The 26,727-nt window shown below is 40.6% G+C and overlaps 1 protein-coding gene across 3 annotated transcripts in view; it reads right to left on the reverse strand.

Moving 5' to 3' along the window:
• Nucleotides 1–26,117, reverse strand: part of dnajc6 (DnaJ heat shock protein family (Hsp40) member C6) — a 50,839-nt gene extending 24,722 nt beyond the window's left edge. Inside the window, 3 exon segments of one of the 3 annotated variants that reach the window (NM_001126675.1) lie at nt 20–170; nt 12,431–12,596; nt 25,725–25,846. In NM_001126675.1, the coding sequence (NP_001120147.1) occupies nt 20–170; nt 12,431–12,443 (164 nt within the window). In that variant the 5' untranslated portion in view covers nt 12,444–12,596; nt 25,725–25,846. 3 annotated transcript variants of the gene reach the window in all.
• Between the last annotated feature and the right edge of the window lie 610 nt (nt 26,118–26,727).

The following is a 26,727-nucleotide window of genomic DNA, read 5'->3' on the forward strand; positions in this document are numbered from 1 at the left end:
TTAAATAAAAGACTGTTACCTTGCAACTGATTGCATCACTTTAGAAGAAGTATCCTTCAGTGTGTCCTTAAGGTTATCTTTCAAGTTGCTGAAAAGACGACCTGCTCCGCCTTTAACAATATCCAAGAGCCCACCTCCATAGTTGGATTCCAGATCTGGAGACGATGCACCTAGAATACAAATATATTATAATATTATGTTCTATTACATTCCCATTTATATGTTGATTCCCATCAACATATAAAATTCTTCTTTTCGTAGCAATATGCCCCCAGTCTCCTACATATGAGGTGCACAGAAATACAGAACCACATTCAATATTAATATGATCCCCGACCTACTTCAGTCCATATCCATAATTTCTAGTCAACAGTGACATTCCATGTAAGTCTCATTGATTTGTGTTTGTTTGTGTTTGTAACTAATTAACAAAAATATATATAAAAAAAATATACAGGTATGGAATCTGTTATCCAGAATGCTCGGGACCTGGGGTTTTCTGGATAAGGGATCTTTCTGCAATTTGGATTGCCATAACTTAAGTCTGCTAAAAATCATTTAAGTATTGAATAAACCCAATAGGCTTGTTTTACCTCCAATAAGGATTAATTATTACTTAGTTGGGATCAAGTACAAGGTTCTGTTTTAATATTATAGTGAAAAAGGAAATCATTTTTTAAAATTAGAATTATTTACTTATAATGGAGTCTATGGGAGATGGCCTTTCCATAATTCGGAACTTTCTGGATAACAGGTTTCCGGATAAGGGATCCCATACCAGTATAATAATATTTTTGATCTTTGTCATAGAACAACTAGAAAAAAAATAGGCTTAAAGGAGAAGGAAAAGCAAAGTCACTTGGGGTGCCAAAATGTTAGCCACCCCCAAGTGACTTAAATCGCTTACCTTGTACCCCGGGCTGGTGCCCCTGTTAGGAGAGAACAGCACCAGCCCGGGGTAGCTGCAGCGCTTCCTCTTTCCGTCTTTGCTCGCGCGCGCATGCGCAGTAGAGTGAAAAGTCGAACTTTAACAGAGAAGTCGGCTTTTCACATGCGCCTGTCGTGGGGTCCCGGCAAAATGAAGCAGGAAGTAGGAAGCGCTCGCTCCAGGTACCCCGGGCTGGTGCTGTTTTCTCCTAACAGGGGCACCAGCCCGGGGTACAAGGTAAGCGATTAATGTCACTTGGGGGTGCCTAAAATTTTGGCACCCCCAAGTGACTTAGCTTTTCCTTGTCCTTTAAGTATATAACCATACCATAAAGGAATATCTTCCACCATAATATTCATGAATTGACTTAATCCACCGCAATGTAATGGCCAAATAAATCTGTTTAGTCACAGCTATTAATCATTAGCCTATAGCTTAATAAGGCACTTATTATGAATGCACAAATTGCCTTAAACCATTCCCTGCCAAATCTAGCCTGTTCCAAAGAATTTATGATTCCTGCCAGATAAGTGGTTATCAGAATACAACTTATTTACCTTTTGCCTAATAACAATGTATAATACTGTGTATAGTAATATATTTTTTAGGGAATAAGCTTTACTGATGAAAAATTGGTCACTAGAAAAAAGAGGCTTAAAAGGAGAAGGAAAGCCTAAGTCACTTGGGGGTGCAAAAATGTTAGGCACCCCCAAGTGACTTAAATCGCCGACCTTTTACCCCGGGCTGGTGCCCCTGTTAGGATATCCATTTTCTGGGAAATCAAGTGATCTCGCTTTATAGCAAACTAAAAGATATAAATGAGACCTGTGGATCTGGAAACACAGACTGCAATCTGATGGGGCCACTCCCCAACATGGTCATAACTGCATGTCAAAATCAGCTCACCTGTCCACCAAATCTATGCATGTACTGCATGTCTCTTGTTAGGCTGGCTGCAAGGTGACACACTTCAATTAACCATAGGTTCCAAGCCCTGGTCTGACAGAATGGGTAATCTTGATCAAATTGCCTGACTGTCGGGGCATTTTATGTTAGCTCCTGTCAGATGCCCCAAGTCTGAAGGTTCCACAGCTCCCCTTCATTTCTGTTTGTTCATTTACAACTAATGCATTACAATATGCTGGTTACATTTCAGATGGTTAACATTGTGTTTAATCTATAATGCTCTCATCTATCTCTTTAAATTTTGTGGAAAAATTACCAATCATGGGTATGGCCTGCGCTATCCCACTTCTTTAAATAAATCAGATTTTACCTCTGTCAGTACCTATTACATTCGCACCCTGTGCTTTCACAAAAAAGCCATCATCTACAACAGAAAATGAAACCCTAAAACAGTGTTTTTCAACCTTTTTTGGGCAAAGGCACACTTGTTTCATGAAAAAAATCACGAGGCACACCACCATTAGAAAATGTTAAAAAATTTAACTCTGTGCCCAGCAGCAGTGCCCCCCTAGTACATTGGTGCCAAGAGCAGTGCCCCCCTAGTACATTGGTGCCCAGCAGCAGTGCCCCCCTAGTACATTGGTGCCAAGAGCAGTGCCCCCCTAGTACACTGGTGCCAAGAGCAGTGCCTCCCTAGTACACTGGTGCCAAGAGCAGTGCTCCCCTAGTACATTGGTGCCAAGAGCAGTGCCCCCCTAGTACACTGGTGCCAAGAGCAGTGCTCCCCTAGTACATTGGTGCCAAGAGCAGTGCTCCCCTAGTACACTGGTGCCAAGAGCAGTGCTCCCCTAGTACATTGGTGCCCAGCAGCAGTGCCCCCCTAGTACATTGGTGCCCAGCAGCAGTGCCCCCCAGTACATTGGTGCCAAGAGCCAGCCCCCCTAGTACATTGGTGCCCAGCAGCAGCGCCCCCATAAGTCAGTGTGCCCCGTGGCCCCCCCTAATACATTGGTGCCCAGCAGCATTTTACTTCTGCTCTTCGGCGGCTTCAGCAGCATCTTCCCCTCACGCGCGCCGCCTCTGCACTTCTGCCTACACGCGACCGCACACAGGCCCTTTTATAACGTTGCGCCCCATGCGTACTGACGTCACCCGTACACACGGGGCGCAACCAATGACAGGGCCCGTATTTTATTAAAGGGGGCCCGAGCTACTAAGAAAAACTGTAGCATCGCCGGGCCCCCTTTGAAAGTAAAAATTGCGGCCCTGCCTACGGCACACCAGGCAACATCTCGCGGCACACTAGTGTGCCGCGGAACAGTGGTTGAAAAACGCTGCCCTTAAAGATGACAGAAAAGCACAAAAACAAATGGCAAATTGCTTATGAAATAAGGCATTATGCATCAACAAGCAATATAACAAATTGATGCACCCAAGCCACTATTTTAGGATGAACCCCAAATCCTTTGTGAAAGATTAGGCAGAATACTGAACTGAACCCTAATTTGCAAAATCTAGGACGGGCGTGCAGTGAAAGATTTTCTACTTTCATGTTTATGTGACAAAAAGTCACATGAATTTAAGGGTTTGATTCAGCCAGAGGCATGGATTCAGCCGAATCCAAATCCTGCTGAAAAAGGCTGAATCTTGGCCAAATCCCAAACCAAGTCCTGGACTTGGTGCATACCAATTCACAAAGAAAATATTGCTATGGAGTTTCAGGTTCGTTCTTAAAAGTTCATAATGTACAGAAATGTATAGGGTGACAAAATATCTAGTACATAGGCAGAAAGATACAGTAAATGGGGACAAGGAAGACATTCTTACAATAAGAAAATATAGGAATGAGATCAACAGCAATGCTGCATGGTACATACCCAATGAACAGGCTCGGCTATGTGGTTCAAAGCCCTGTTGTGTGGAGATTTCTCAGCAGATTTAAATATTGTTTATATGCTGCTAAGTTCAGAACTGTTCAAAGGCCACCAACCACCCTGCAGTTTTACATATTTTGCTTTTAATTTGCCAACACATAGATCTACTTCTGTGTCTCTGTAGTATGCTCTGGATCTAAACTACTTCCATGGTCTGCCTAGAACATATTCCCTATTCTGTAGTATTATTTGTTGTATAACATTTTAACACAAACTGTTAATTCCAAAACGTATATAAAGTCAATAACACAACCAATTCACAGTTGCATTACTGTATGTATAACACAGTGTGCTTTAGGTATACCGATATAGCATAATTACATCACTTCAGATAAAAACGGTTAGCTGCTCCTGTAATATCTTATGACAGATAATTGCATTACTGTATATATTAGTGGGTCTGCCAAACTTTTGCACTCTGCTAAGGTAATCTCCAAGACTTGAGGCACCCCAGTTATATACTGCATTGGTGTGTGTATATCGACGGGGAATGTCTCTTTCGGTATTGCAGTTCTCACGTGAAAATGCAAATATCCATAGACAGAATCTTTTGTGCACATAGCGGTGTGCCTTTTGGTTTGCTTGGAAGGATTAATCTTGATGAACTTGATGGACTTTTTTCAACCCAACGTAACTAGGTAACTATAGTAAATTAACTGGCATACTGTATCTTTAATTATTACATAAAATACAGCCTAACATGATTACTAATTTAACTGTCACACTACAACAAGTACAAGTATAGGATCTTTTATCTGGAAACCCATAATTTTAATGCCAGTACTCTCTTAAAACAAACATGTATGAACTTAGTATTGTAACATTTTAGAGGAACACTGTATCAGTGAAGTGTCTTATATAACTATAAAGCACATACACTGAATCTATTCAAGTAAAGGAAGCCCTATGGGATTGATTATCCAGAAAGCTTCACATTATGGGAAGGCCTTCTCTCACCATAGACTCAATTTTAAATCAAATAATTCAAATTTTTAAAAGTTATTTCCTTTTTCTCTGTAAAAATAAAACAGTACATTGTACTTAATGGTAACTAAGAGAAATGTGTTAAATCTTCAGCTCCTGTGTCTCTCTCTTAATCAGGGGCAGGTGCACGTCTGTTCAATGGCCACCATCCATCCAAAACACCATGTAGAAAAATAGCAAACAGCACCTTCTTGTCTCCATTAAAAAAGCCTTTATTTAATACACATGGCTTTTGGATAAAGCGACGTTTCAGGCCCAAACCTGGCCTTTTCTCAAGCTTACCAACCACTGAAAAAAGCCTTTTATACATAACATTATCACGCCATCTACTGGTCATTATTCATAGGCACTTTACAACATCTCATTAGATACAAAACTTGTTACATTGCCACATTTGTATACAAAAAACTGTTACTTCTTTACAGTCTATCCTGTATTACCCAGTCCATAATACCTGTTAAAACACAAAATTTAAAACCAGATAAAAACAATTACATTTGAAAAATAGCTTGCAGACCATATTCCCTAATTAATTCTTGGGGGGTCAGGGTCTCCATCTCTTGATGGTAACTAAGATACAATCAATCCTTATTGGAGGTAAAACAATCCTATTGGGTTTAATTAATGTTTAAATTATTTTTAGTAGACTTAGGGGGTATATTTATCATGCTGTGTAAAAAGTGGCGTAAAACATTACCAGTGATGTTGCTCATAGCGGCCAATCAGATGCTTTGCTTTGGTTTTCTAACTTTTGAAATCTAATTGCCAATTGGTTGCCCTGGGCAATATCACTGGTAATGCTTCACTCCACTTTTTACATAGCATGAAAAATATACCTCTAGGGTATGGAGATCCAAATTATAGAAATACCTCTTATATGAAACACCCCATAACAGATCCTGTAATTGGTGCTAATTTTCCTAGGCATGCCATGGTTATCAGAGTTACTATAACATACTAATCTACTTCTAATCTGCATTCCAGATTATTTATGCCTATGGGTTGTCCCACTGAGGGCAGCTATTACACATCTGGCAACAATCCTCGCCTTTAACAGCCAACATGGGTGAAGTTAGTATAAGAAGAACCAAATAAACGCTTTTCAGCACAAACTTACACACAGATCACAGATGCAACAGACATTGCACTATAAGCAAAAGGCACACAATCGCTTACATAGGAGAAGATCAGCTATGAGATTTATTTTGTTACAGGGCTTATTTATACCAGTATTTATATAACAGTGAGCAAATTAACACCTGGACAGTAACCAATAGCTACCAATCAAATGTTTGCTTACATTGTTCTACCTGCAGCTGACTGAAAAAAACTATTACCTGATTAGTTGTGGTAATGCTTCTGGCGTCAACCCAGTTGAATTTGTTAGTGCCCCCCAGCTACTCATTTTACAAGCAGCCAAAGGGTTCATTATCAGTTGTTAGTTGAAGGCTATAACTTAGATATCCTTCCCTGCCCTTCTGGAGCAAATTCTGACTTGCTGCTCAGAACTTCACATGGTGCATTCTGACAGCCTGTCTGCCTACAGTATTTTCCTAACTCTAATGATGGTTACAATGCATTATTTGAAATTCTAATACAGTAAGTCCTATTCCGTTAGCACCATATTGCATCTCTGCACAGATCTGCCTTTAATCAGCGGTCAGCAAAAACACATTTGAATAAAGAGCAGGAGAAGCATCAGCAACTACTACGGGTTGAAGTGTAAATCTATATTGACATTTCATATAGCAAACGTTGTTTTGTGCAGCACAAATTTCCATAGGCTGTCCTGTGCATAGCTGGCAAGCTGTACAACCTAAGCCTAAGGTATCAATCAATGTTTAGAAACTTGAGAATACAAATCTCCCTTTCTTCTAGAAAATGCAAATGACCAACAACACAAAGAAGCCCATCTGTTAAGGTTAACCTGCAGTTACACTGTTGCACGAGACAACACATTAACTGATACAGGCTCTGGACAACAGAAGGAATAGCACCGACCTGGGGAAGGGGCATATTACAACAAAAATAATGACACTGAATTTGTACTGAATACATTAATTAAAAGGTTTTGTGCTGCTCAGTTACATTTTTATACTCTCTTCTATGAAGCTGTGGCAGCAAGCCTAATATAAAGTGATCTGCATAAAGCTGGCCATACACGTGGCGATCTCACGATGTTTCGTACGACCGTCGGTCGCACGAAACATCGTCAGATCCGCCACACACCATTCAGGGCTGAATCGGCAGGTAAGGAGGTAGAAACAATAGGATTTCTACCTCCTTCTGCCGATTCAGCTCTGAAGGGAGAATTTTGGTCAGGCGCCTTCTATGGCGCCCGATCAAAATTTTCTAACTTGGCCGATCGGCGAGCCGACCGATTTCAGCAGCTTCCTGCGATATCGGTCGGCTCGCTGACATGCCATACACGCACCGATTATCGTACGAAACGAGGTTTCGTACGATAATATCGGTGCGTGTATGGCCACCTTAAGTGTACATCCCTTCCAATGATACCCCTAGTTTGCCCAATCACAAAACAAAAGTAAAAAAGTCTATGTCACAAGTGACTTAAAGGAGAACTAAAGCCAAACTAAAGAAGTAGGGCAGTTGTACATTATGTTTGTGCTTCTGTACCAGCCCAAGCCAACCACAGCCCTTTAGCAGGGAAGATCTGTGCCCCCAAAGATACCCCAGTAGCTCCCCATTTTGTTTTCTGCTGATTCACAGCTCTGAAATCAGTGCAATTAGCATCAGAATTTAAAAATCTTTCCCGAAAGAAATATGTACCTTTTGTTGTAACAGGCCCTATGTTTAACAGGGTACAGGTAGATTATCTGTTATCCAAAATATTCAGGTTTTCCTGATAACAGGTTCTTCTGTAATATGAAGCACAATGTAACCAGCCTACTAAAACATTCAAATAATTTATCTGACAACAATTATATAATTGGATGTGTCCTTTGTACTTTATCATCCCAAGGGACTCCTTAAATGCTGGGGGGGGGTCAGGTGAAATGCCTGCTCTGCTCTACCTTGAAATTGGCCCTGTAGTAAGTGAGAAATATGTACCCTATTTTGTAAATAGGTCCTGTGTTTAACAGGCTACAGGTAGATTATCTATTATATAGAATACTTTGTAACTAAGGTTTTCTTTATCTCTTATACAGAAAACTTTCTTGATAATTGGTCCTTCCGTGATATGAAGCACAAAGCATTAAGTCTAATAAAACATTCAAATATTTTTATAAAATTGACCTGGTTACCTAACATAGTAATGTCCTCTGTATAAAGAGAAACAAATGAAGAGGTTGGTTTAAAACACACTAGGGTTGATTCACTAAAGATCGATATTTCGAGCGCTATTTATAGCATGCGTTAAAAATTTTATCGCGTCTAATTTTTCACGTTTTAACGCATGATTCACTAAAAGTATACTTGCATTAATTTAGTTGCGAAGACTATTTTTGTGCGGTATTTGACGGAACACACGCTAATCAATGCATTGCGCACAAATAGTCGCCGCGTGCGAAAAAACACCATATTAGCCATATATGGCATTACTTTCGTAAAACTACTTTTAAGAAAATGACCATTTCCCTGCAAACTGGAGGCTGCATCAATCTAGGGGCAACACATACTTGAATAAGTCACACTGCAAAGTCCTTATTGTGTTGCCAAAAGCTCATGAACTGTACTTTTCTATAATTACCGCCTGCCTCAAGTAGGTGTTAATTTTCGCACAGACAAATGCGATATTAATGCGTTTAAGTGTTTGTGAATCATGTGTTTGTATTATTTCTGTGCACTAATTAACGCAATGCAGTAAAATTAACGCAATGTGGTAAAAATAATGCACGCAGTAGCGCAAAATTTAACGCATGTGAATCGTGCAATTTTTTTCGCATCAATTTTAGCACAAAAAAAGTGCGATAACACTTATCGACCTTTAGTGAATCAGCCCCACTACAGGAAAATGAATTGCTGCATTTTACAGCTTTCTGGATAATAGGTCCTATAATTGCGCCAGCACTTATCCTTCCATTCACTTGGCTAAATGGAAATCCTTTGCATACAGTGTACATGTCAGGCCATTTTGGTATTAAACCTAAAGGTGGCCATACACGAGCAGATCAGCTCGCTTGGCGATGTCGCCAAGCGAGCGGATCTTCACCCAATATCCCCACCTACGGGTGGGCGATATCAGGGAGGATTTAGGTAAAAAAAAAAATAATCCGATCATTTGGCCCTGGGGCCAAACGATCGGATTATGTGGGCAGCAATGGGGCAGTCGGCTCGGGGACCGCATCAATGAGCCGATGCGGTCCCCGATCCGACCGGATTTTCTAACCTGGCCGATCAATATCTGGCCAAATTCAGGCCAGATATCGGTCGGCCAGGCCGCTCTGCTCTCCCCATACACGGGCCGATTAGCTGCCGATATCGGCAGCTATAGTCGGCCCGTGTATGGGGACCTTTAGTCTATCAGTAAAAGAGAGTGTAATTCACCAGCCAGATTTTAAATAACTTTTCCAACTGCTTTAAATGTAACCACAATTGGCATGAACACCACAGAGTAGAAAGAAATACCTAAACGGCTTTCTTAATAGGTTTGCAGGCTATCTGATTTTTTCCCTTTATAAACAGGGACTATAAATGAAACAACATCTGTTTAAAACATAATGATGTAAAGTATAGTAATGCATTCTGTCGGCTTGCTTATTTGCGAGTACACTACCTACTCTGTCCATCCTGCTGTACATCTCTCCCCAGATATATCTCTCCATCAGTATATATGTCCCACATCTACAGTATGTTTGTCTCTCAGGCATGTACCTTAAGTACTGCCTCCAGAAGTAGAAAAATGTATGTTCTTCCACCTCCAGCAGTATGCATTCTCAGTCAACATTTTAAAACACACTGTGGGTCATTTATAAACACTAGGCAAATTTGTACCTGGCCAGTAACCCATGGCAACCAATCAGAAGTTAGCTTTCATTGTTGTACCTGCAGCTGGCTGGAACATAGCTCATCACAGGTTGCTATGGGTTACTGCCCACATTCAAATTTGCCCATTTAGAAAGGAGCCCTACAATGACCTCAGTTCCTATTTGTCTAGCATCATGGCCAATCCCAGACATGCCTGCAGCAGACTCTGTCCTTGCAATAGTTGCTTCCCTAAGGCAAAGGTCACTACCAAGTAGATATGAGGAGGCAGGTAACACTGCAGGGTGGTAGTCTGCACAAAGCAGAATAACTTTTAGATTGGCAAACAGAGAGCTTGTGGCTAGTGGGGTCTGCTACCTGCATAAACAATTTCCTGTGGGCCACAAAGCCTCCTGTGTGTCATTGCCTTGAATGTGATATTGGCATTTCCCTGTAACAACCAAAGGTGTTACTATAACCTTCTGCATATACAGAGGTTGAACTTTTGGACTGTTGAATTTATACATCAGCTCTTTGGTTACATTTCTGCAACTTGTAACATTTTTTCTGCTATGGGTCCTGTTATCCAGAATGTTCGGGACCTAGGGATTTACAAATAAGGGATCTTTCCATAATTTGAAACTCCATACCTTAAGTCTATTGAAAAAAAGATTTAAACATAAATTGCACCAAATAGGATTGTTTTGCCTCCAAATAGGATTAATTATATCTTAGTTTGGATCAAATACAAGGTACTGTTCTATTATTATAGAGAGAAAATATATTAATTTAAAAAAATTTGAATTATTTGATTAAAATGGAGTCTATGGGAGACGCCCCTCCCGTAATTCAGGTCCAAGTAACCACAGCACACTGTTAATCTGTATATTTTTGGTACAACTTGGTTTTATTGGCTCAAAAACGTAGACAAGAGAAAGGCAACGGTTGGGCCTTACCAGGACATTTATCAAGCCTCCCGTAATTCAGAGCTTTCTTGATAACGGGTTTCTGAATAATGAAGCCCATACCTGTATTGCTTCCCTTAACATCCTTAAAGTGTGTCTCGCGTCAGATACAGTGCGACTGAAGATATGGAGCAAGACTGTATAATGATAGAACTATAACCCAACATCAGAGAGTGACAAATATAAATTCATCTCTCCTGATAAGGTTTTTCTCATTACTTCAGTTTCTGTGTTTTATGATACTATGGCCTCAAAATCTTGCAGTGATTGAGCAATGGCTTTTATGATAGGATCTTGGATCAGTATTGCCCTGAATACTTTGTTATAAATATACTGTAGCTAGCATCCAGGCAATAAATCAGGACAGAACTGCTGATTTGAAGGAAGCAATGAAAATTAACCATTTCATTACACTTCCCTTTGTAAGCTCAAAAGTGTCATTTTTTTAAAAATACCTAAAATTTATAGTACATGTATAGGATCTTTTATTTGGAAACCTGTTATCCTGAAAGCTCCAAATTATGGGAAGGTCATCTCCCATAGACTCCATTATAAGCAAATAATCCACATTTCCTTTTGCTCTGTAATAATAAGACAGTACTTTGTATTTGATCCCAACAAAGATACAATTATTCATTATTTGAAGTAAAAACATCCCATTAGGTTTATTTAATGTTTAATGATTAAGTAGACTTAAAGTATTGAGATACCCCAGGTCCCCATACCTGTAACATAGTTACTTTGTACTGCAGTATTTAACATTATATAGCAAGGAGAACAATTTGACACAAAGCTCTAAAAATGTTTGCAGGATTCTTAAAAAGCCATGAAACCATCCCAAACTTTAAAAACTGTAATTTCTGGTATAAATGTATTTTTCTTTCCTTCCTGGATCCAACATTTATTTTCCTGCTTCAAACAACCAAGCATGCTGCAAAGTGCTGACTCATGCAGAGCAGGTGCAATCTGCCTGGGACTCCCAGCAAGTTGTTTGCAGTCAGAGGAAACATTTGGTTGAGGAACTCATAGAGAACTGATTCAGCATCTAAACTGCTGCTTTGTGAAGGCTTGAGACTACAGTTTGGTTACATATTCTTAGTACAAAGGGGCCTTTAACTTTTTCAAAAGTTAAGAAAAGTTTTTTTTCCCCCCAAAATGACTCAGCTTTACTACAGGTAACAGATTGTTTTCAGGCACAAATAAAAAACATAGTTTGGATGATCCTTTTAAAGCATGGTATTCTCTAGTCTAGTTATACAACTTGAAATGAATATATTGCTCAAAGTGTATTATTTAGATTATTATTTAGACATGTTTGAGTAATGTACTTGCTTAAAAGGTGCCCAATGGGAGGAGAAAACACATTTAATGAGGCCTTCATTAGGCACCTTAACTTCACCAGGCCTACATGGCAGAATCCCAGTAATGCTTTAACATGTTGACACTGTTATAAGTGTAAGACTAAGCATAATGTCTAAATATTTTAAACAAAAAGCCATTAAAGTGATGGCCCAGGGCACCTTTATCTCCAACTATTACTATTATTATTATTGTATGAACTCCTGGGGAATAGGGGCCAAACCCAATACAGATCATTAAGAGATAAATGGCATGAGAATAGGGTATGAGCAGAGAGACTGCGGGTATGTTGTATAAATACGGGCTGTGCAAGTAGCCAGGCCCTTTGGCTTAGGCACGGTGCTGAGGCTGAGTAGTGAGTAGGATAAGGGATAATGGCCGGGCAGAGTCCCAGGCAGGGAGCAGGGAAGGAGAAGCGGAGTCAGTACCTGAGCTGTCCATGGTGCTGCTGCTGCCGCAGTCTGCCTGCCTGGCCGGGCTTCTGGCTGCTGCCGCTGCTCCGGATTGGGCTGTCACTGCCGCCGCCGCCCCGCTCACTCCTTGCCTGCTCCCCGGCCGCTCCTTGTTACTCGTATCCCCGTTGCTGTCCACCAGCTGTAAAGATTCATAGCCATCGTTATTGGTCTTTTTCCGGTAGCTCCCGAGCAGGCTCATGGGTCAGTGTGCAAGGAGCATTCCACTGCCGGGAGGAGGAATCCGAGGGGTTCGTGACCTTATTATGGGCCTGCGAGTTCCCTCCCTCTCCCCTGGCTTGTGGGATTACACTGGGCAGGGCTGTACAGCCATCCTGCAGGAAACACCGGGTCCTAGCGGGGCTGTATGAAGGCCTCCTGCTGGAGTCAGTGTGGGAAAAGTGCCTTTGTCTTGCCTGCCTGTGATCGCACACAATGCAGCAGTGGCCCTCCCCCTGGCTCTCCAAACCATTACACCCCAAGCTCCTCACACACTACTCTCACTGGATCATATTGCAAATTGGAAGCAACTGCCAGTCTGTATATACAGTACATACACCTGTGCTTACCTAATAACTGCACAGTATATCTACATAGGGGCCAAAATCCGGCCACATGAGGATCTTTAAAACCAGAGGACCATACTAGTACTGCATCATTTCCTTGTGTATCATTTTAGAAAGTAGGTTGTTTCTAAACCTATAACAGAAAGTGCTAGTTCATTGTTTAAAGATATACAAGTTTCCATAAGCCAAGCGATACCACTAAGCACTATTTATGTAGACATATTTTAAGGTTATTTTTGGCTGTTGTGCATTATACAAGGATTTATGTACCACATATAATAAAGTTACCATCAGTCCCAGTTTCAGCATTCCTGTCTCCATGGAACACTGACTGCAGCAGTTGTCCCCAGCTGTCCCCTTGGCAGTAGAGCCAACCCCAGCCAATAGTTGCTATTCCAGGGAAGGAAGGAGTGATCTTCTGTCAGCTGACCCCCTTCCCTCTCCCACATCCTACAAACTTCCTGCACTAGCATTTCCGTTACTGAAGGAAAGAATATGTATAAAATTATTTTGGAGCTTTTCTAGGGAAATATATTAAGATTCACATATGTGGCTGTGATGTTAAAGGGGTGTACATCAATGGGGGCATGCCCAGAAGTGAGTGTGGCATATGCACCCCCTTCCTGTCCCTGAATTTCACTTTGAAAATCTGGTAACCTTAACATATAAGGAAATTAGAAGCTGTCTGTGAGTTCCTTGAGCATTTAATACAGTAGGCAAGAGCACAAGTGACATCACTAAGCATCAGAGCGTAACCAATGACATTACTAAGCACCATTTATAAATATATATACATATATAAGAAAAAAGGATGCCCAACTTTCAGCCAAAGGCTTTTAAAGAAGAAGAAAAGGTTAAAACAATGTAAGATGTATCAGAAAGGTCTATGTAAATACACCCAGTTACACTCACAGTATTGCTGCTCTGAGTCCTCCGTAAAAAGAAACATACCATTCCTTTGCTTCTGTTGTTCACACATGGGGTTCTGTATTAAATTTACTATCTCAGCACAAACCATCCAGCTCCAGGCAAGAGACTGCACATCTTGCTCCTGTCTCCCCCTCCCCTCTCCCTTCCTGCTGTCATCTAAAGCTGGCCATTCACACACTGATACTATCGTATAAAATGAGGTTTTGTACAATATTTGGTCCATGTATGGTGGGTTGACAAGGTAGGTGGTATCAGCAATAGCCTTGGATATCAGTTGTCTCAACAATCGGCCAGGATGGAAAATTTTGATTTGGTAACTTTGAAGGCCCTCAAACATTGGCAGTAGGTCACGTTTGGCTTGTTAATCAAATAAGGGTAGAATTCTATTGTTTCTACCTGCATATCTGACGATTCAGCTTGTGCAGTGGACGAACAACCCTTTCTGCAACCAATGGTCGCAGGAAAGATGGTTATTGTATAGTGTATGGCCACCTTAAGCCCAGAGCTACAAGCCAGCAATGAGAGACAAGGCAGCAGGAGAGATGCAGGCAGGGAAGTAATGTCACACCAAGCTAATATGATAGCTGCTATCTGAAACAAACAGAGAGAGCTTGGTAAAGCATCCTACAGATTAAATATAGTGTTCTAGCTTGCACTATTGTGGCTAATATATTGGGAGTAAACAGTGTCAGTAGTTTTCCTTCTCCTTTATGGGATGCTAGAAGTTACTTTTTAAACATGGCTGCAGGACTAGGGGTTGGACATCCGCATTAACAATTCAGAAATGTCTGCACTTTGACTGACCAGGGAACAATGTACAATGGTGTGTGCGATGGGACCTTTATGTAATTGTGCTGACGAGGCTTGCTTTCAAAACCTCTTTTTTATCTCTTGAACTATTTAACTAAATGAACACTTTATAGATATCCCAGCACATTTTTTTATTGTCTGCAATGGTTCAAAGCAATAAGGACTAGGGGAATACTACTTAATTAGTACATTTTGCTGTCTTTATTCTCTGGGTTTGCTGCAAAATCTCTGCTTACCTCCTTATTTTACATGTCACCGATGAGCCTGTTAAGGAAGGCAAACACAAAAAATAACATTGCAAAGTAGAAAGAAATATATGCACCCTGCATGATACAAATAAAGTTATCCACTTACAGACTACACTTGGGTCATCCTCTCACTCAGCCCCATTGGTCAACAATCAATGATATTGCATGTAATGCAGCCAGACATGGACATGGTCAGATTGTACTGAACCAATTAGCCAAACCATGATACTGATAAAGAGATCTCTAAAGAAATTCCTCTCCCTCTTGTTGCCTATTCCAACCCTCAAAATTAGTTTTCTTTGTCTATGATTTTAGTTTACCTATAACCAAAAATCCTCAGAATTGTCCAATTATAGTGTTACTCAAACATATCTTCAATAATACTTAGAGGCTGGATCCTCAGCACCAGTCGTAACCTACTCACGTGACTATTTTTTAGGTAGTAGGATTTTAGGATTGCTGTAAAATATACACAAGACCTTGCCAATGTGAGCCTTTCAAATGGCAGGGCCACTACCAGAAATCCACTTTTACTTCTGGGAACCCTGGTACCTTAGCTTGACAAAGGGCCAGAGTTGGCATAAAATGTTTGATGTTATGGATTGTTCCAAATCCCAGAAACAATGTTAGTTTTCCGCACTAAAAAATAAATAATGTATAATACAAATTCTTACATTTTTTCTAGGACCCTAGCAGTGATGTCCCCCCCCTCCCCCGTATCCTGACAGACATATACAATTGCAAGGTACAGCATAAAATATGTAAGGCTGAGCTTATGCTGTATTATTTATAATAAGTCTTCATTGTGTTTACAAGCCTGATTTGGGGTGATCTCTTGCAGGGTCTATAAGTACGTCCTAGGTACAGCACAAAATGCATATGGCTGAGCTCTGTATTATCTACTATAATTCATTGCTTTTACAAGCCTGGTCTGAAATGATCTCTTGGAGTGACTGCAACATTTCTGCACACAGTTTAACCAATCCCTCGGCTTTGGCTCATGGCAGTGCACTTGCACCCACCCCAATATACTGGTGAGTTAAATTTACTATTAGAATGTGATTCACAGAATCCTTTTTGGTTATGTATCAGTAGCTCTAATAGCTCAGGCAGGAGCAAATGATTTTCAGATTGACTGAAGAAGATCCCACACAGCCCAGCCAAGTGGAAGCAAAATGCAGGTTTCTGAGCATTTTAGAAAAAAAAGATTGGATCAGTAAAAATTTAAATCCTTGTTGGCACATTACGGAGTCATTTTAATGCATGTGAATATGCATAGCTATTCTATGTAATATAAAGTATTTGGCTTGCTTACTGGGTTGTAAGTACTTATTGCCACTCTGCTGAAACAACCAGTGCAGAGCAGTAAAATGATTACAGGCTTGGACTGGCGATCTGTGGATTATGGCAAATGCCAGAGGGGCTGCTGTAAGATGCCACAGACAGTCACTATTTAGTGGGAAGTTAAGAGGCCTGTTTGGGCCTCTGTGTCCTGAAATGTCAGGGCTTATTGAGAATCCCAGTCCAGGCCTGATTACAGTGGTAGACCTGCCTGTAGCCAGTGGCAGCATTTACAGTTGAAATGATGAACTGTCAGCTGCAGTAGGAACTGTGAAAATAAAAAAAAAAAAAACAGAAAAAGAGTTCATACTTTACATACCGACAAAGTGCCGCCAGCAGTACAATCATTAGAATCTTTGCTATTATTGTTGGTCAGTAGCTACTGTATGTGGCTGTTCTGTTGGTCCCTTTTAAACAGAACCTACAACATTTGATAAATATTCTGAAAGGAAATTTACTGGAGAAGAACATTGTTTCCAGATAACTTCCCTGTACGTTTGTGCAGGATTTGCCTTCTATAAGTGATGAAATGTGCTGTCATATTTAATCCATAATGTAAATGAAATCTCCAAAAAATCACTCAAGAGGATTGCAGTTCATAGAGTCTCTAAGTGTTTGTTTTCACAAAGATCCTATTACAAGAGAAGTAGAAATGGCACAGGCAGTACATCAAGATTCAGCCTACAAATCAAATTCTAGAAATGGTGATTATGTTTGATTGTTTTAAAAAAAAAATGTTAATACATTTCCCAAGACTGTAATTTATAAATCACTATGAGTGAATATGTAGATGGTTGGCGGTAAAGCTATAATAGTCTAAAATGTGTAGTGATTCGTTATGATTACCCACACAAAGGAAGTCATTGGTATGCGTTACAAAAGATTATGGGGAAAATGAGATTATGCCAAATCATTATTCATATAATACAAGCTAACTACTTCCTGCTAACAGGTCATGTAAAATTCATCTTGCATGCAGAGCAAGGAAGCAGAAACCTGCACAGTCAATTTCCTACACTTGTGGTCACTTTATGGTATGTGTATGTTTTAAATTTTCAGTCAACATTAAATAAAGTCATTGTTCCTTATGGCATAATATATATGGACATTCACACACCCCTCACAGTCTAAAGATGGCCATACACATTGCGATCCGCTTAATTGGCAAGGTCGCTTAACAAGCGGATCTTCTCCGGATATGCCCACCTAAGGTCAGATGTCGGTCAGGTAGACCAGTTGGTGGTGCCCATACATGGCAGATAAGCTGTCAAATCAGTCTGAAGGACCCGAATCGGCAGCTGAAATCTGCCCATGTATGGCAACCTTTAGTTTGGGCCCTAGGAGACAAGCTGATTAGTTGACTTGCCAAAGGTCTATAGGAATGGAAGAGGGGTTATCACAAACCCCCAGTATCCCTAATCAGAAATTTTTTGGATTTTGGCACAGAAAAAGTTGACGGGCAGTATGAAGTAGCTAATGCCATGTGCAGGGTGCAAGGAAGTCCATACATTTAAACACAAATATATAGATGGATTTCTACTATAAATGTCCATCACTTAAGAAATCCCCACAAAGCAGCAGAGCACTATTGGGAAATGTAAATAAAATGGTCAAAGTGTGCTACTGGTCATCTAGGACAACCAATCAACAGAGAACATTTAGTGATCCCCCGTTTAAAAGCAAATATCTTATAAGTTACTAAGGGTTATTGAACTGTGGCAAACTAGGTGCCATTTATTACTTATGGGGCAGCGACAATTTTTTGCTGCGTGTCATTTTTTTAACATGCACAACATTTTTTTTATGTTGATGATAATTTTTTGTCGTGTGGTGAATTTTTTCGCTGTGAATTTTGTTGCCGCGAATCAATGCCTTCCGAATTATCTCATCCATCACTAATGATGGGATTAACTTCCCCTTGAAAATGTGGGAAATAAAAAACAATGATGGGATTCATTTCCCCATGAAACTGGGTGAAATAAAACAACAAGGTTATTAATTTCCCCTTGAAAATGTGTCAAGGACAGGCTGTCACTGACTATTCTATTGCTCTACTATTCATTAACATTAATAAATCATAAAAAACTTGAATGTTTTGAGACATAATATGGGAAAAATCAAGTGCTGGCAAAAACCCATTTTTAAATCTCGAAAATGTCTAGAAGTAAAAAGTAAATCGACTTTTATCTCCATTTATTTTACACAGCTTTTTACACTGTTTTTTTTCAGGAAATTTCATTTTACACAGCATATTAAATAGGCCCATGTTTTTTTTATGCCTGAGTGAAAATTCAGGGGGAAACAACTCTCTGCTACATTTTCAGGCAATAACGTAAGTGCACCAGCAAGGATACAATGGTTACAGTGTTATTCAGGGTGAAGCCATTTCCAGGTGTTCTGTCACCCACCCACAAGCACAAATGAATGCAAACAGCACCATTATGGCATTGCCCTTTAGGAGTTTTATATAAATCCTTCCCTTTATTTTATAGCGGGACCTCATTCATTTATTGCTCTAAAACACAGCACTACTTGTGTGTCATAACTTCAAAGCCTAATGTCTGAAGCCTTTGCAGAAGCCATTTGCCAGAAATTTTTAGTTCTGTTGTTTCTCATTACGTGTGCCACCTGGTGGCAGAATGCAAAATCTACTAATCATCATTAATATTTATACCTTATTTGCTGGTGTAAAGCACATAAATTAACAAAAGTAAATATATAAAAATAATTACAGGTATATAAGTTACCCCATTCTCTTTTTCTCTTGTTGGAATACAGAGTGTGTTATTACATCACGTGCCTTTGGCAAAACTACTTAAAATGAATCAATCCATTATGTAATAACACAGTGGTTAGCAGTGTGCCTCACCGTGCTGGAGATTTTTCTGTGTGTATACCCCATTCTTACTATGTTGTCCTACAACATATATTATTGGGGGTGCCAAATTTTTGGCTGCCTCAATAAGAATAAACATTAATCTTATTCCCCAGTCCTGTCCTGTGCCCGCTTTTTTTAAAAACAAACTGGCCCAGGTAGGGGGATGAGCCCAACTATTTCCAACCCTCAGTGATGGGGCTTGGGCTAGGCACATGTGCTGTATGACTTACAATAGTAGTGCACTAGTTATCTCTAGCAGATGTAAGAAAATGGCATATATAATTATGCTGTCTGGGGGTGGCTAATAAACTAGCAGCCCCCAGTAATTCAAGGCTTTATTGTCCTTTAACTTAACTGTCCCCTGATTAAAGTTAGCCTAATGTATCTGTGATAGAAGTTACACTGTAAGCATTACTAGGGCTGGGACTGATGTGCAAAGTTAAACATTCTCTCTGTAAAGTGCAGCATTATATGGTTGTACAATATAAATAATGGATAACTAGCAGAAGCTCTCCACTCATTGCCCAGTGTAAACTTAAATTGTAATGGGTGCCTATCACCCTAAAATGCTTCTACCGCTCCTATACACATGCGCATAAAGAGCGAGTGGGGAGTCTTGCTCATTATGTGCATGCATGCTAAATAACAAGGCTGCCCATACAGGGAGCTCCCTCCCCATGTGGGGAGCCTAATGCCGGCGGGGACTGTTTTTTTTTTTGTTTTGTTTTTTAAACTACTGTTTCCCCCAATAGAAGTGTGGGCTCTATTAGCTCTATTAGTTCTGAGGGGACCTAACGTATTTGCAACCTAAACATTGGTATAGAACCAGTCTTGTACCTTCTTATAATTATCATTTTCTACTGTAGGATGAAAACTGCTGTTGAATTGCAACTCCCATCATCCTTAGCATAACTAGCATTGTCACTGTAGTCTCACAACAGCATTCCTGACAGCTGATGGCTGCATTGTGCTGCCGTACATAAAGAGACAGTATACCCCATAATAAGCTCAATCGATAGGGCTGAACATGCTTTTGCCTATTGTTTTAATTACAAACTTCCTGCCACTTCCTGATCCTGCGGAACTTTAGAGGAGCTGATAAAACTTATTACCTATCCACTGAGAAACCCCTGATAATGAGCTGCTCAATGGCTGCTGCTTAGAGAAGGGAGGGGTTTGTTCAAAGGTAGATTGGCATCTCTGAACAAACTGCCCTGGGTAGGGGAAAGCAGTGAAAATAACCCAACTTTAAACTTCCTAAAAAATCCTATTTATTATGTTCATCTTTAGCAAAGGTGTTTTTAGCTGCATACTAAAGGTGTCTGGAAGACCAAATACATTTTCTTTTTCAATCTTAACTAGAAATGGATTGTTACATTTGGTGCTTCATAATTTTTCAATACTATATCAAACAAAAACGATATATAATCTGTTTTAGCATGCACAGGCATATACAAGTCACATTTCATGCTTTTTTATAAGCAGTACTTCAGAGGATTGTGACTGAAAAACTTACTGGCAAACTTACAGGGTAACTAATGACTGCTGCATGCTGATCAGCATGGACTGCTTATAACAAGGGTCTTACAGAAACAATTTATTAAATAATTGATCAGGAATCGCATTTCACTGGGCATATTACATCCAATTCAACACTCATATCTACAGTATTTGTATGTACAAATAATTCAAAAGCAAGTGCCTTACGTCCTCATAATGGTGTTAAGATCGCAGTGCGCTGGGACTCTGCCTTTCTCATAATAACAGTGCAGGTCTCTTTGGAAGAAGCATGTTATATTGTATCTTTTTATCCTGACCTGACTCAACCTGGTCACATGATTTTTGTTGAAGGGGAATATGGCTCTGCTTCAGTGTTCGGAAGAAGGATCTGAATCTGCTTGTGTTTGTGTAAGTCTGTGTATGTGAGAGAGACTGTCAGTGACTGTTTGTATGTGTATAAGTGTGCATTGTTGTGGTGGCATGGCTACCTGTGGCTGCTGAACCTACTAGTGGCTAGCCAGCTTTTTATATACACTTTTTCATACCAAGTGCTGCAGAAGATCAGCCCACTTGCCCGCCTAAAAATTCTGTTAGATTCTTAGAGAGTCACAGCCCACCTCAACCCCCCCCCCCCCCCATCACAGTTCCAAACCCTATGAAGACCAGTGCTGTCCAACTTCTGTGGTACTAAGGGTCAGAAATATTCTAGCCTACGTGGTGGAGGGCTGATAATGGAAGCCAGTTTTGACCACTCCCTTTTTTTAAACCACACCCATGTTGTAAAAAAACCATATAAAATAATACCATACCTACATTTATTGGCACACCAAAAAAACAAATATTTGGTGCTCACTTCAAGAATATGTGAAAGAAGTTTATTATGTCATATTAAGTCACACCCTTAAATCCATATGCCTCCTCCTCCCCTGTGGATAGCACAGTAACCCTCAGCCCATTATTAAACACCTTATTGACCCCCTAACAACTATTTCCAAGAGCTAACAAACTCTTAGAACAAACTGCCACCAGGTTCACCTCAAAGGCAGGCAGAGTATGGCACACACATGTAGCATGGGTCAGGCAGCGCATGGCGCACACACAGGCAGGGCATGCATGTAGAGTTTAGCAAACACAGGAAGCATATGGCAGGCAGAGTATGGCACACACAGGCAGAGTAGGCCAGGCAGAGTATGGCACACGCAGGCAGAGTAGGGCAGGCAGTGTATGGCAGGCAAAGTATGGCACATGCAGGCAGCATAGGGCAGGGAGAGTATGGTACACAGGCAGCATTGGGCAGGCAGAATATGACACACGCAGGCAGGGTAGGGGAGGCAGAGTATGGCATACACAGGCAGAGTATGGCACACACAAGCAGGGTAGAGCAGACAGAGTATGGCAGTCTGAGTCTGGGGTGCACTTTTTGAACTTTATATTCTTTTCAGTTGGGATAGCCATACAAGTGATTGTTTCCATTAGGTATATCAGGTGTTAAGATTTGAAAGAGGGAAATTTACCCCCCCAATTATGTGTTATGTTAAGAAGCTTTGTCTTTTGCTAAAAAGAGTTTTGAGGGATGGGAACCTTTTTTTGAGGCACAGAGTATTTGCTGATTTGGGGGCCCTCTAACTATGCTGGGTACTTTATTGAGTACAACTGAGGTGCAGGAAATGTAATTTGATTAATTCTGCTTTCTCTGGATCTGGGAATTTTAGGTACTTAAATAAATACTTACAATTATCTTTAAACTGTCCACCAAAAGGTTACGCAAAGGTTAGCTGTGGCGAAAGGAATATTTTCATAAGAATGACTGCTGCAGCATCCCCAACCCCCACTGGAGCTACATAGTAGGCAACCCAGTTTACCCCAGGGGGCTTGACAGGAATCCCTCCCTCTACTGAAACAAAGTCTGATGGTCTGGGAAGCGGGGGCTGTTGTTGCAGCAGAGGCTGAGTACGCGACATGTGCAGCTCCTGACTAGGAGTATTTTTTCCAGAGACTTTTAGGGTATACCCTGGCAGTGGCAGAACACGTCTCTTCAGCACCTTTCAGTGTACCCTAGCTGTAGTATGAAGACTGTCACCAATAGCTTATTGGATGCTCTATCCCCAATGAGGGCTACATACTGCCGGAAGCCTGCAAGGATATTCTCAGGTACTGTTAATCTGCGGATGGTTTGAAGGGGAACTCTGCTGATCTGTGGATTTTACGAAGAGAACTCTGAGCTTTTAACCTGTGGCTATGTTTAAAAGGAGCTCTGCACTGATGATCTGTAAACTCTGTACAGTTAACTCGGGACATAAGTTAGAAGACTGTTCGCTGTACCAATTGATTGCTTGATGGGTGTGCGCCTTTCTCCTTGTGGATTACAACTTCTGTCCAGCCCCCCTCCAAAACCTTTCTACCCTGGAGTGCAATAAATTCCCTGTTTGCACCCTGTTAATAAAGTGTGTTTTGTCCCTGTTTTATGACAGTTTCCAATGCATTGCACTTGGGATGTGATGGAAACTTTTTTTAGGGATGCACCGAATCCAGGATTTGGTTCGAGATTCAGCCAAGACGTGGCCTTTTTCAGCAAAATCGGATTCTGGCCAAACCGAATCCTTAAAATCAAGCAATTCTTTTGTCACATAAATATGTAAGTTGAAAATTTTTCTCTTTAACCCTTCTTTATCCTAACTGGCATATGCAACTTAGGATTTGATTTGGTATTTGGCTGAATCTTTGACAAAGGATTTGGGGTCTGGCTGAATTCCAAAACAGCGGATTCGGTGCCTCCCTGCTCTTTTTTTTTCCTGCACAAAAAATAGATTGAAACCTGTAGAACTTGTTTCTCTGATGCCTGTTCCACCAATGACAAGTGCTGCTGCTTTCCTAGGGATTAGTCTAGAAAAAATGCTTGCTTTTCATTGATGGCTTTGCCCCACCCCCCTTTGGAAAATTTCCTGCAGATGGCCATGCCAACCAGCAAGCTCTGCTTTCTTCTAGTTAGGTAAAGGGGAGCAAGGACATTTACTTATAGGGGAGGGCTTTTTAGCAACTTAATGCACAGGAATGTCTTAATGTCATATATATATTGATAATGAGTGAGTACAAAGACCCTCTTGTTTCTTTCTATATGTACTTTGTGGTAACAGCATCATCATTGCACCCCAGCCTGATGGTTTAAAATTTAGTGGTGAGTACAACTTTCTTTTTTTTGTTTTAGCTTATACAAGAGCAGTGGCCAGCTCCACTTTGTAGCTCCCATTATTCCTAGCCCATTTGGGAGTTTTAACCTTGAAAGAAAGTTGCAAATAACATAGTAAGTTAGATTGAAAAAAAGACACACATCTATCAAGTTCAACCTTTGATGTCTATATAAAACCTGCCTAACTGCTAGTTGATCCAGAGGAAGGCAAATAAACACTTCTGAAGACTCTCCAATTTGCCTTATATGGGTAAAAATTCATTTTTGACTCCAACTCCAAATGTAAGCAGAGCTATTTTCAAGAACCCTGCATTTCCTTACTTCTAAAAAGCCATCCAAACCCTTTTTGAAGCTATCTAATGTATCTGCCAATACGGGCCGGGGATGACCACATAGCTGGCCAGCTTGAAGTATACTGCAATATATGGACAAATAATCCCTGTTTTGCTGAAAGGGGAGGACATACCTTGGTAACTTAACTCGCAGAATGTCTTAATGTCCTATATAAGTTTATAGTGGGTGAGTGCAGAGGCCCTTCTGTGTGTGTCTGTGTGTGTCTGTCTGTATGAATTTTGTGGTCACAGCTTTATTGCACTCCCACCCAATAATTTAGTGGTGAGCACAACTGGGGGGGTGTCTGGTTGGTGCAGTTGAGAAAGAGGGGGCTGCATAGGGGCCCTATGCTTACAAATAGAGTAATAGTATGTATGTACATACATACATACATACATAATTCTCCTTTAATAAATACTTTCTAAATATAATCAGTTAAAATCATAATAATCAATAAAGCTAAAATTACATTTCATTTCATTTTATAATAGTTCCCCTTTAAGAGTATTAACAACCCAGACTGCAAACCAGGGCTTTCCCACATAGGCCTATACCTCAGTTATAGTTACAGAAACTGGAGTATGTAATTATTAATATCTGGCTAATGTGAGGTTTAATCCTAGACATTTAAAAGCAGCACGTGAAGTAAACAGATCCATAGGATTCTGTCAGCGCATATACATTACAGCTTCCAATAACATTACACAGTTAATGCAGACTTCAAGGGCACTGATGTACATACGTGTGAATACTGCGACGTAAAAAATGGCACCATTCAAATGCAACTTCAGCAGGAACTGGCTCATCAGGGAAATCCATTCTGTACCCTACAGCTTTTGTAAAAATACAAGTCCCAGCATCCCTTGACAATTACAGGACTGAAAGGCCAGATGTCTTTGAGATAAGCAAATCACTGAACCGGCTATGCAGATTCCACTCATCCGTCATTAGGGCAATGATCACAAAATACATTCTGGGCTAAATATTAAGCTGCTGGCTCAGTAGGGGAGAAACACAAGGAGTGATTTTCTAACAGATACAGGGATGACGATGAATTAATCATGGAAATGGTTTTCTTTTGGTAATTGTGCTCTGTTGTAATGTTGGCAAACAGTGTACCTACTTATACACAAGATCTGCAATCACTGACTATAGAGAGTGGGTATTCCAAGCCTTCTTGCCATTTGCAATGTTGTTAACCCCGTAAACACGGTACATGGAATTTCCTCTAGAGGAGTGTGACAGAGGCTCTTACTGTCTGATCTAGCATTCAGCATATTTACAGTGCCTGATGTTTTTGCTTTCATCCTGCAGTCAACCCACAAGCACCACTGCCTGCTGAAATCTGTATTTATCTGTACCAGGTAGTGATCCCCAGACGGCTGCTTTTGCATTAACATTGCTTCTGAACCCTAATGCCCAGTGCAAGAGGAAAAAGGAGTCAATGAACCATATTAAGAGGATAAGCCTCTCTTACCTGGATCTGCGAAATGTGTCATCCTCTCGTTCAGTAGGAATCAGTAGGAATCCAGCTGCTTAGCGAATTGTTGTCATTTCATTTGCCTTTCAAAACCTGTCAAAGGTCACAGGGTCCCTGGCCATGAATGTACCGTAGGCTGCTGATGGGGGGCTACTGACAGCTCTTGCGTTTTGTGCTCTGGTTGGACTGTGAGGATTTAAGGGAAGGCTTAGCAAACTGGCAGATAAACACATACTAAAACATGGCATGGATTCCCTCACACCACCCCCACCCCCCTCTTTCCACATTTCCACGTTTTCCTTGATTTTTCTCTTCTTGCTTTTAGCATCTTGTCACACAGACTGTGCATAGTGAGACATCTATGGCTCCTCTCCCTGCTACATGGTGGAGGCTGACCCTTGCCTGAAGGCAAATCCTGTGCTGCAGGAGAGACTGTCATGTTTATAAGCCACAGCCTTTAGAATGCTAATCAGTGCATAGCAATCAGCTTCTGTTTGACTGGTACAGGCAGGAAATACAGAAAAAAAACGAATCCTTTTTACTATTTTGCAGACACAGTAGGGAAATCAGGCACAATCTTCAGCTCCTGAACAGGGTAAGCCACCCAATAGCCTGATGGAAATTGCCTTATCTGATTCTGATGTTTTCTTACCAGTGGAGAGGGGTTTTAAATAGTTTTTAAAAAAGTGGCTTATGGTGGTGAAGGGGTCCCAAAAGCAAGAGCATTGAATCAACACAGAATGAGATTAAGCTATGTGCAATGACGTGGTGCTATTTGTAGCCCACGTTTTGTTATGGCTACAAAATGCCAGAAAATCCCCTGCCATAGACAATACTGGAAATTGTCTCTGTTAAAACACTAAAATTGCGTTATCATTCAAAAATGCCTTCATATGCATTTTTGAATGATCATATGATTTCAATGTTATATCACATACAATTCCCAGTATTGTCTATGGCAGGGGATTTTATGGCATTATGTAGCCACAACAATACGCAG

The sequence above is a fragment of the Xenopus tropicalis genome, chromosome 4 (assembly GCF_000004195.4).
Source record: "Xenopus tropicalis strain Nigerian chromosome 4, UCB_Xtro_10.0, whole genome shotgun sequence".
In the NCBI taxonomy this organism is placed as follows: domain Eukaryota; kingdom Metazoa; phylum Chordata; class Amphibia; order Anura; family Pipidae; genus Xenopus; species Xenopus tropicalis.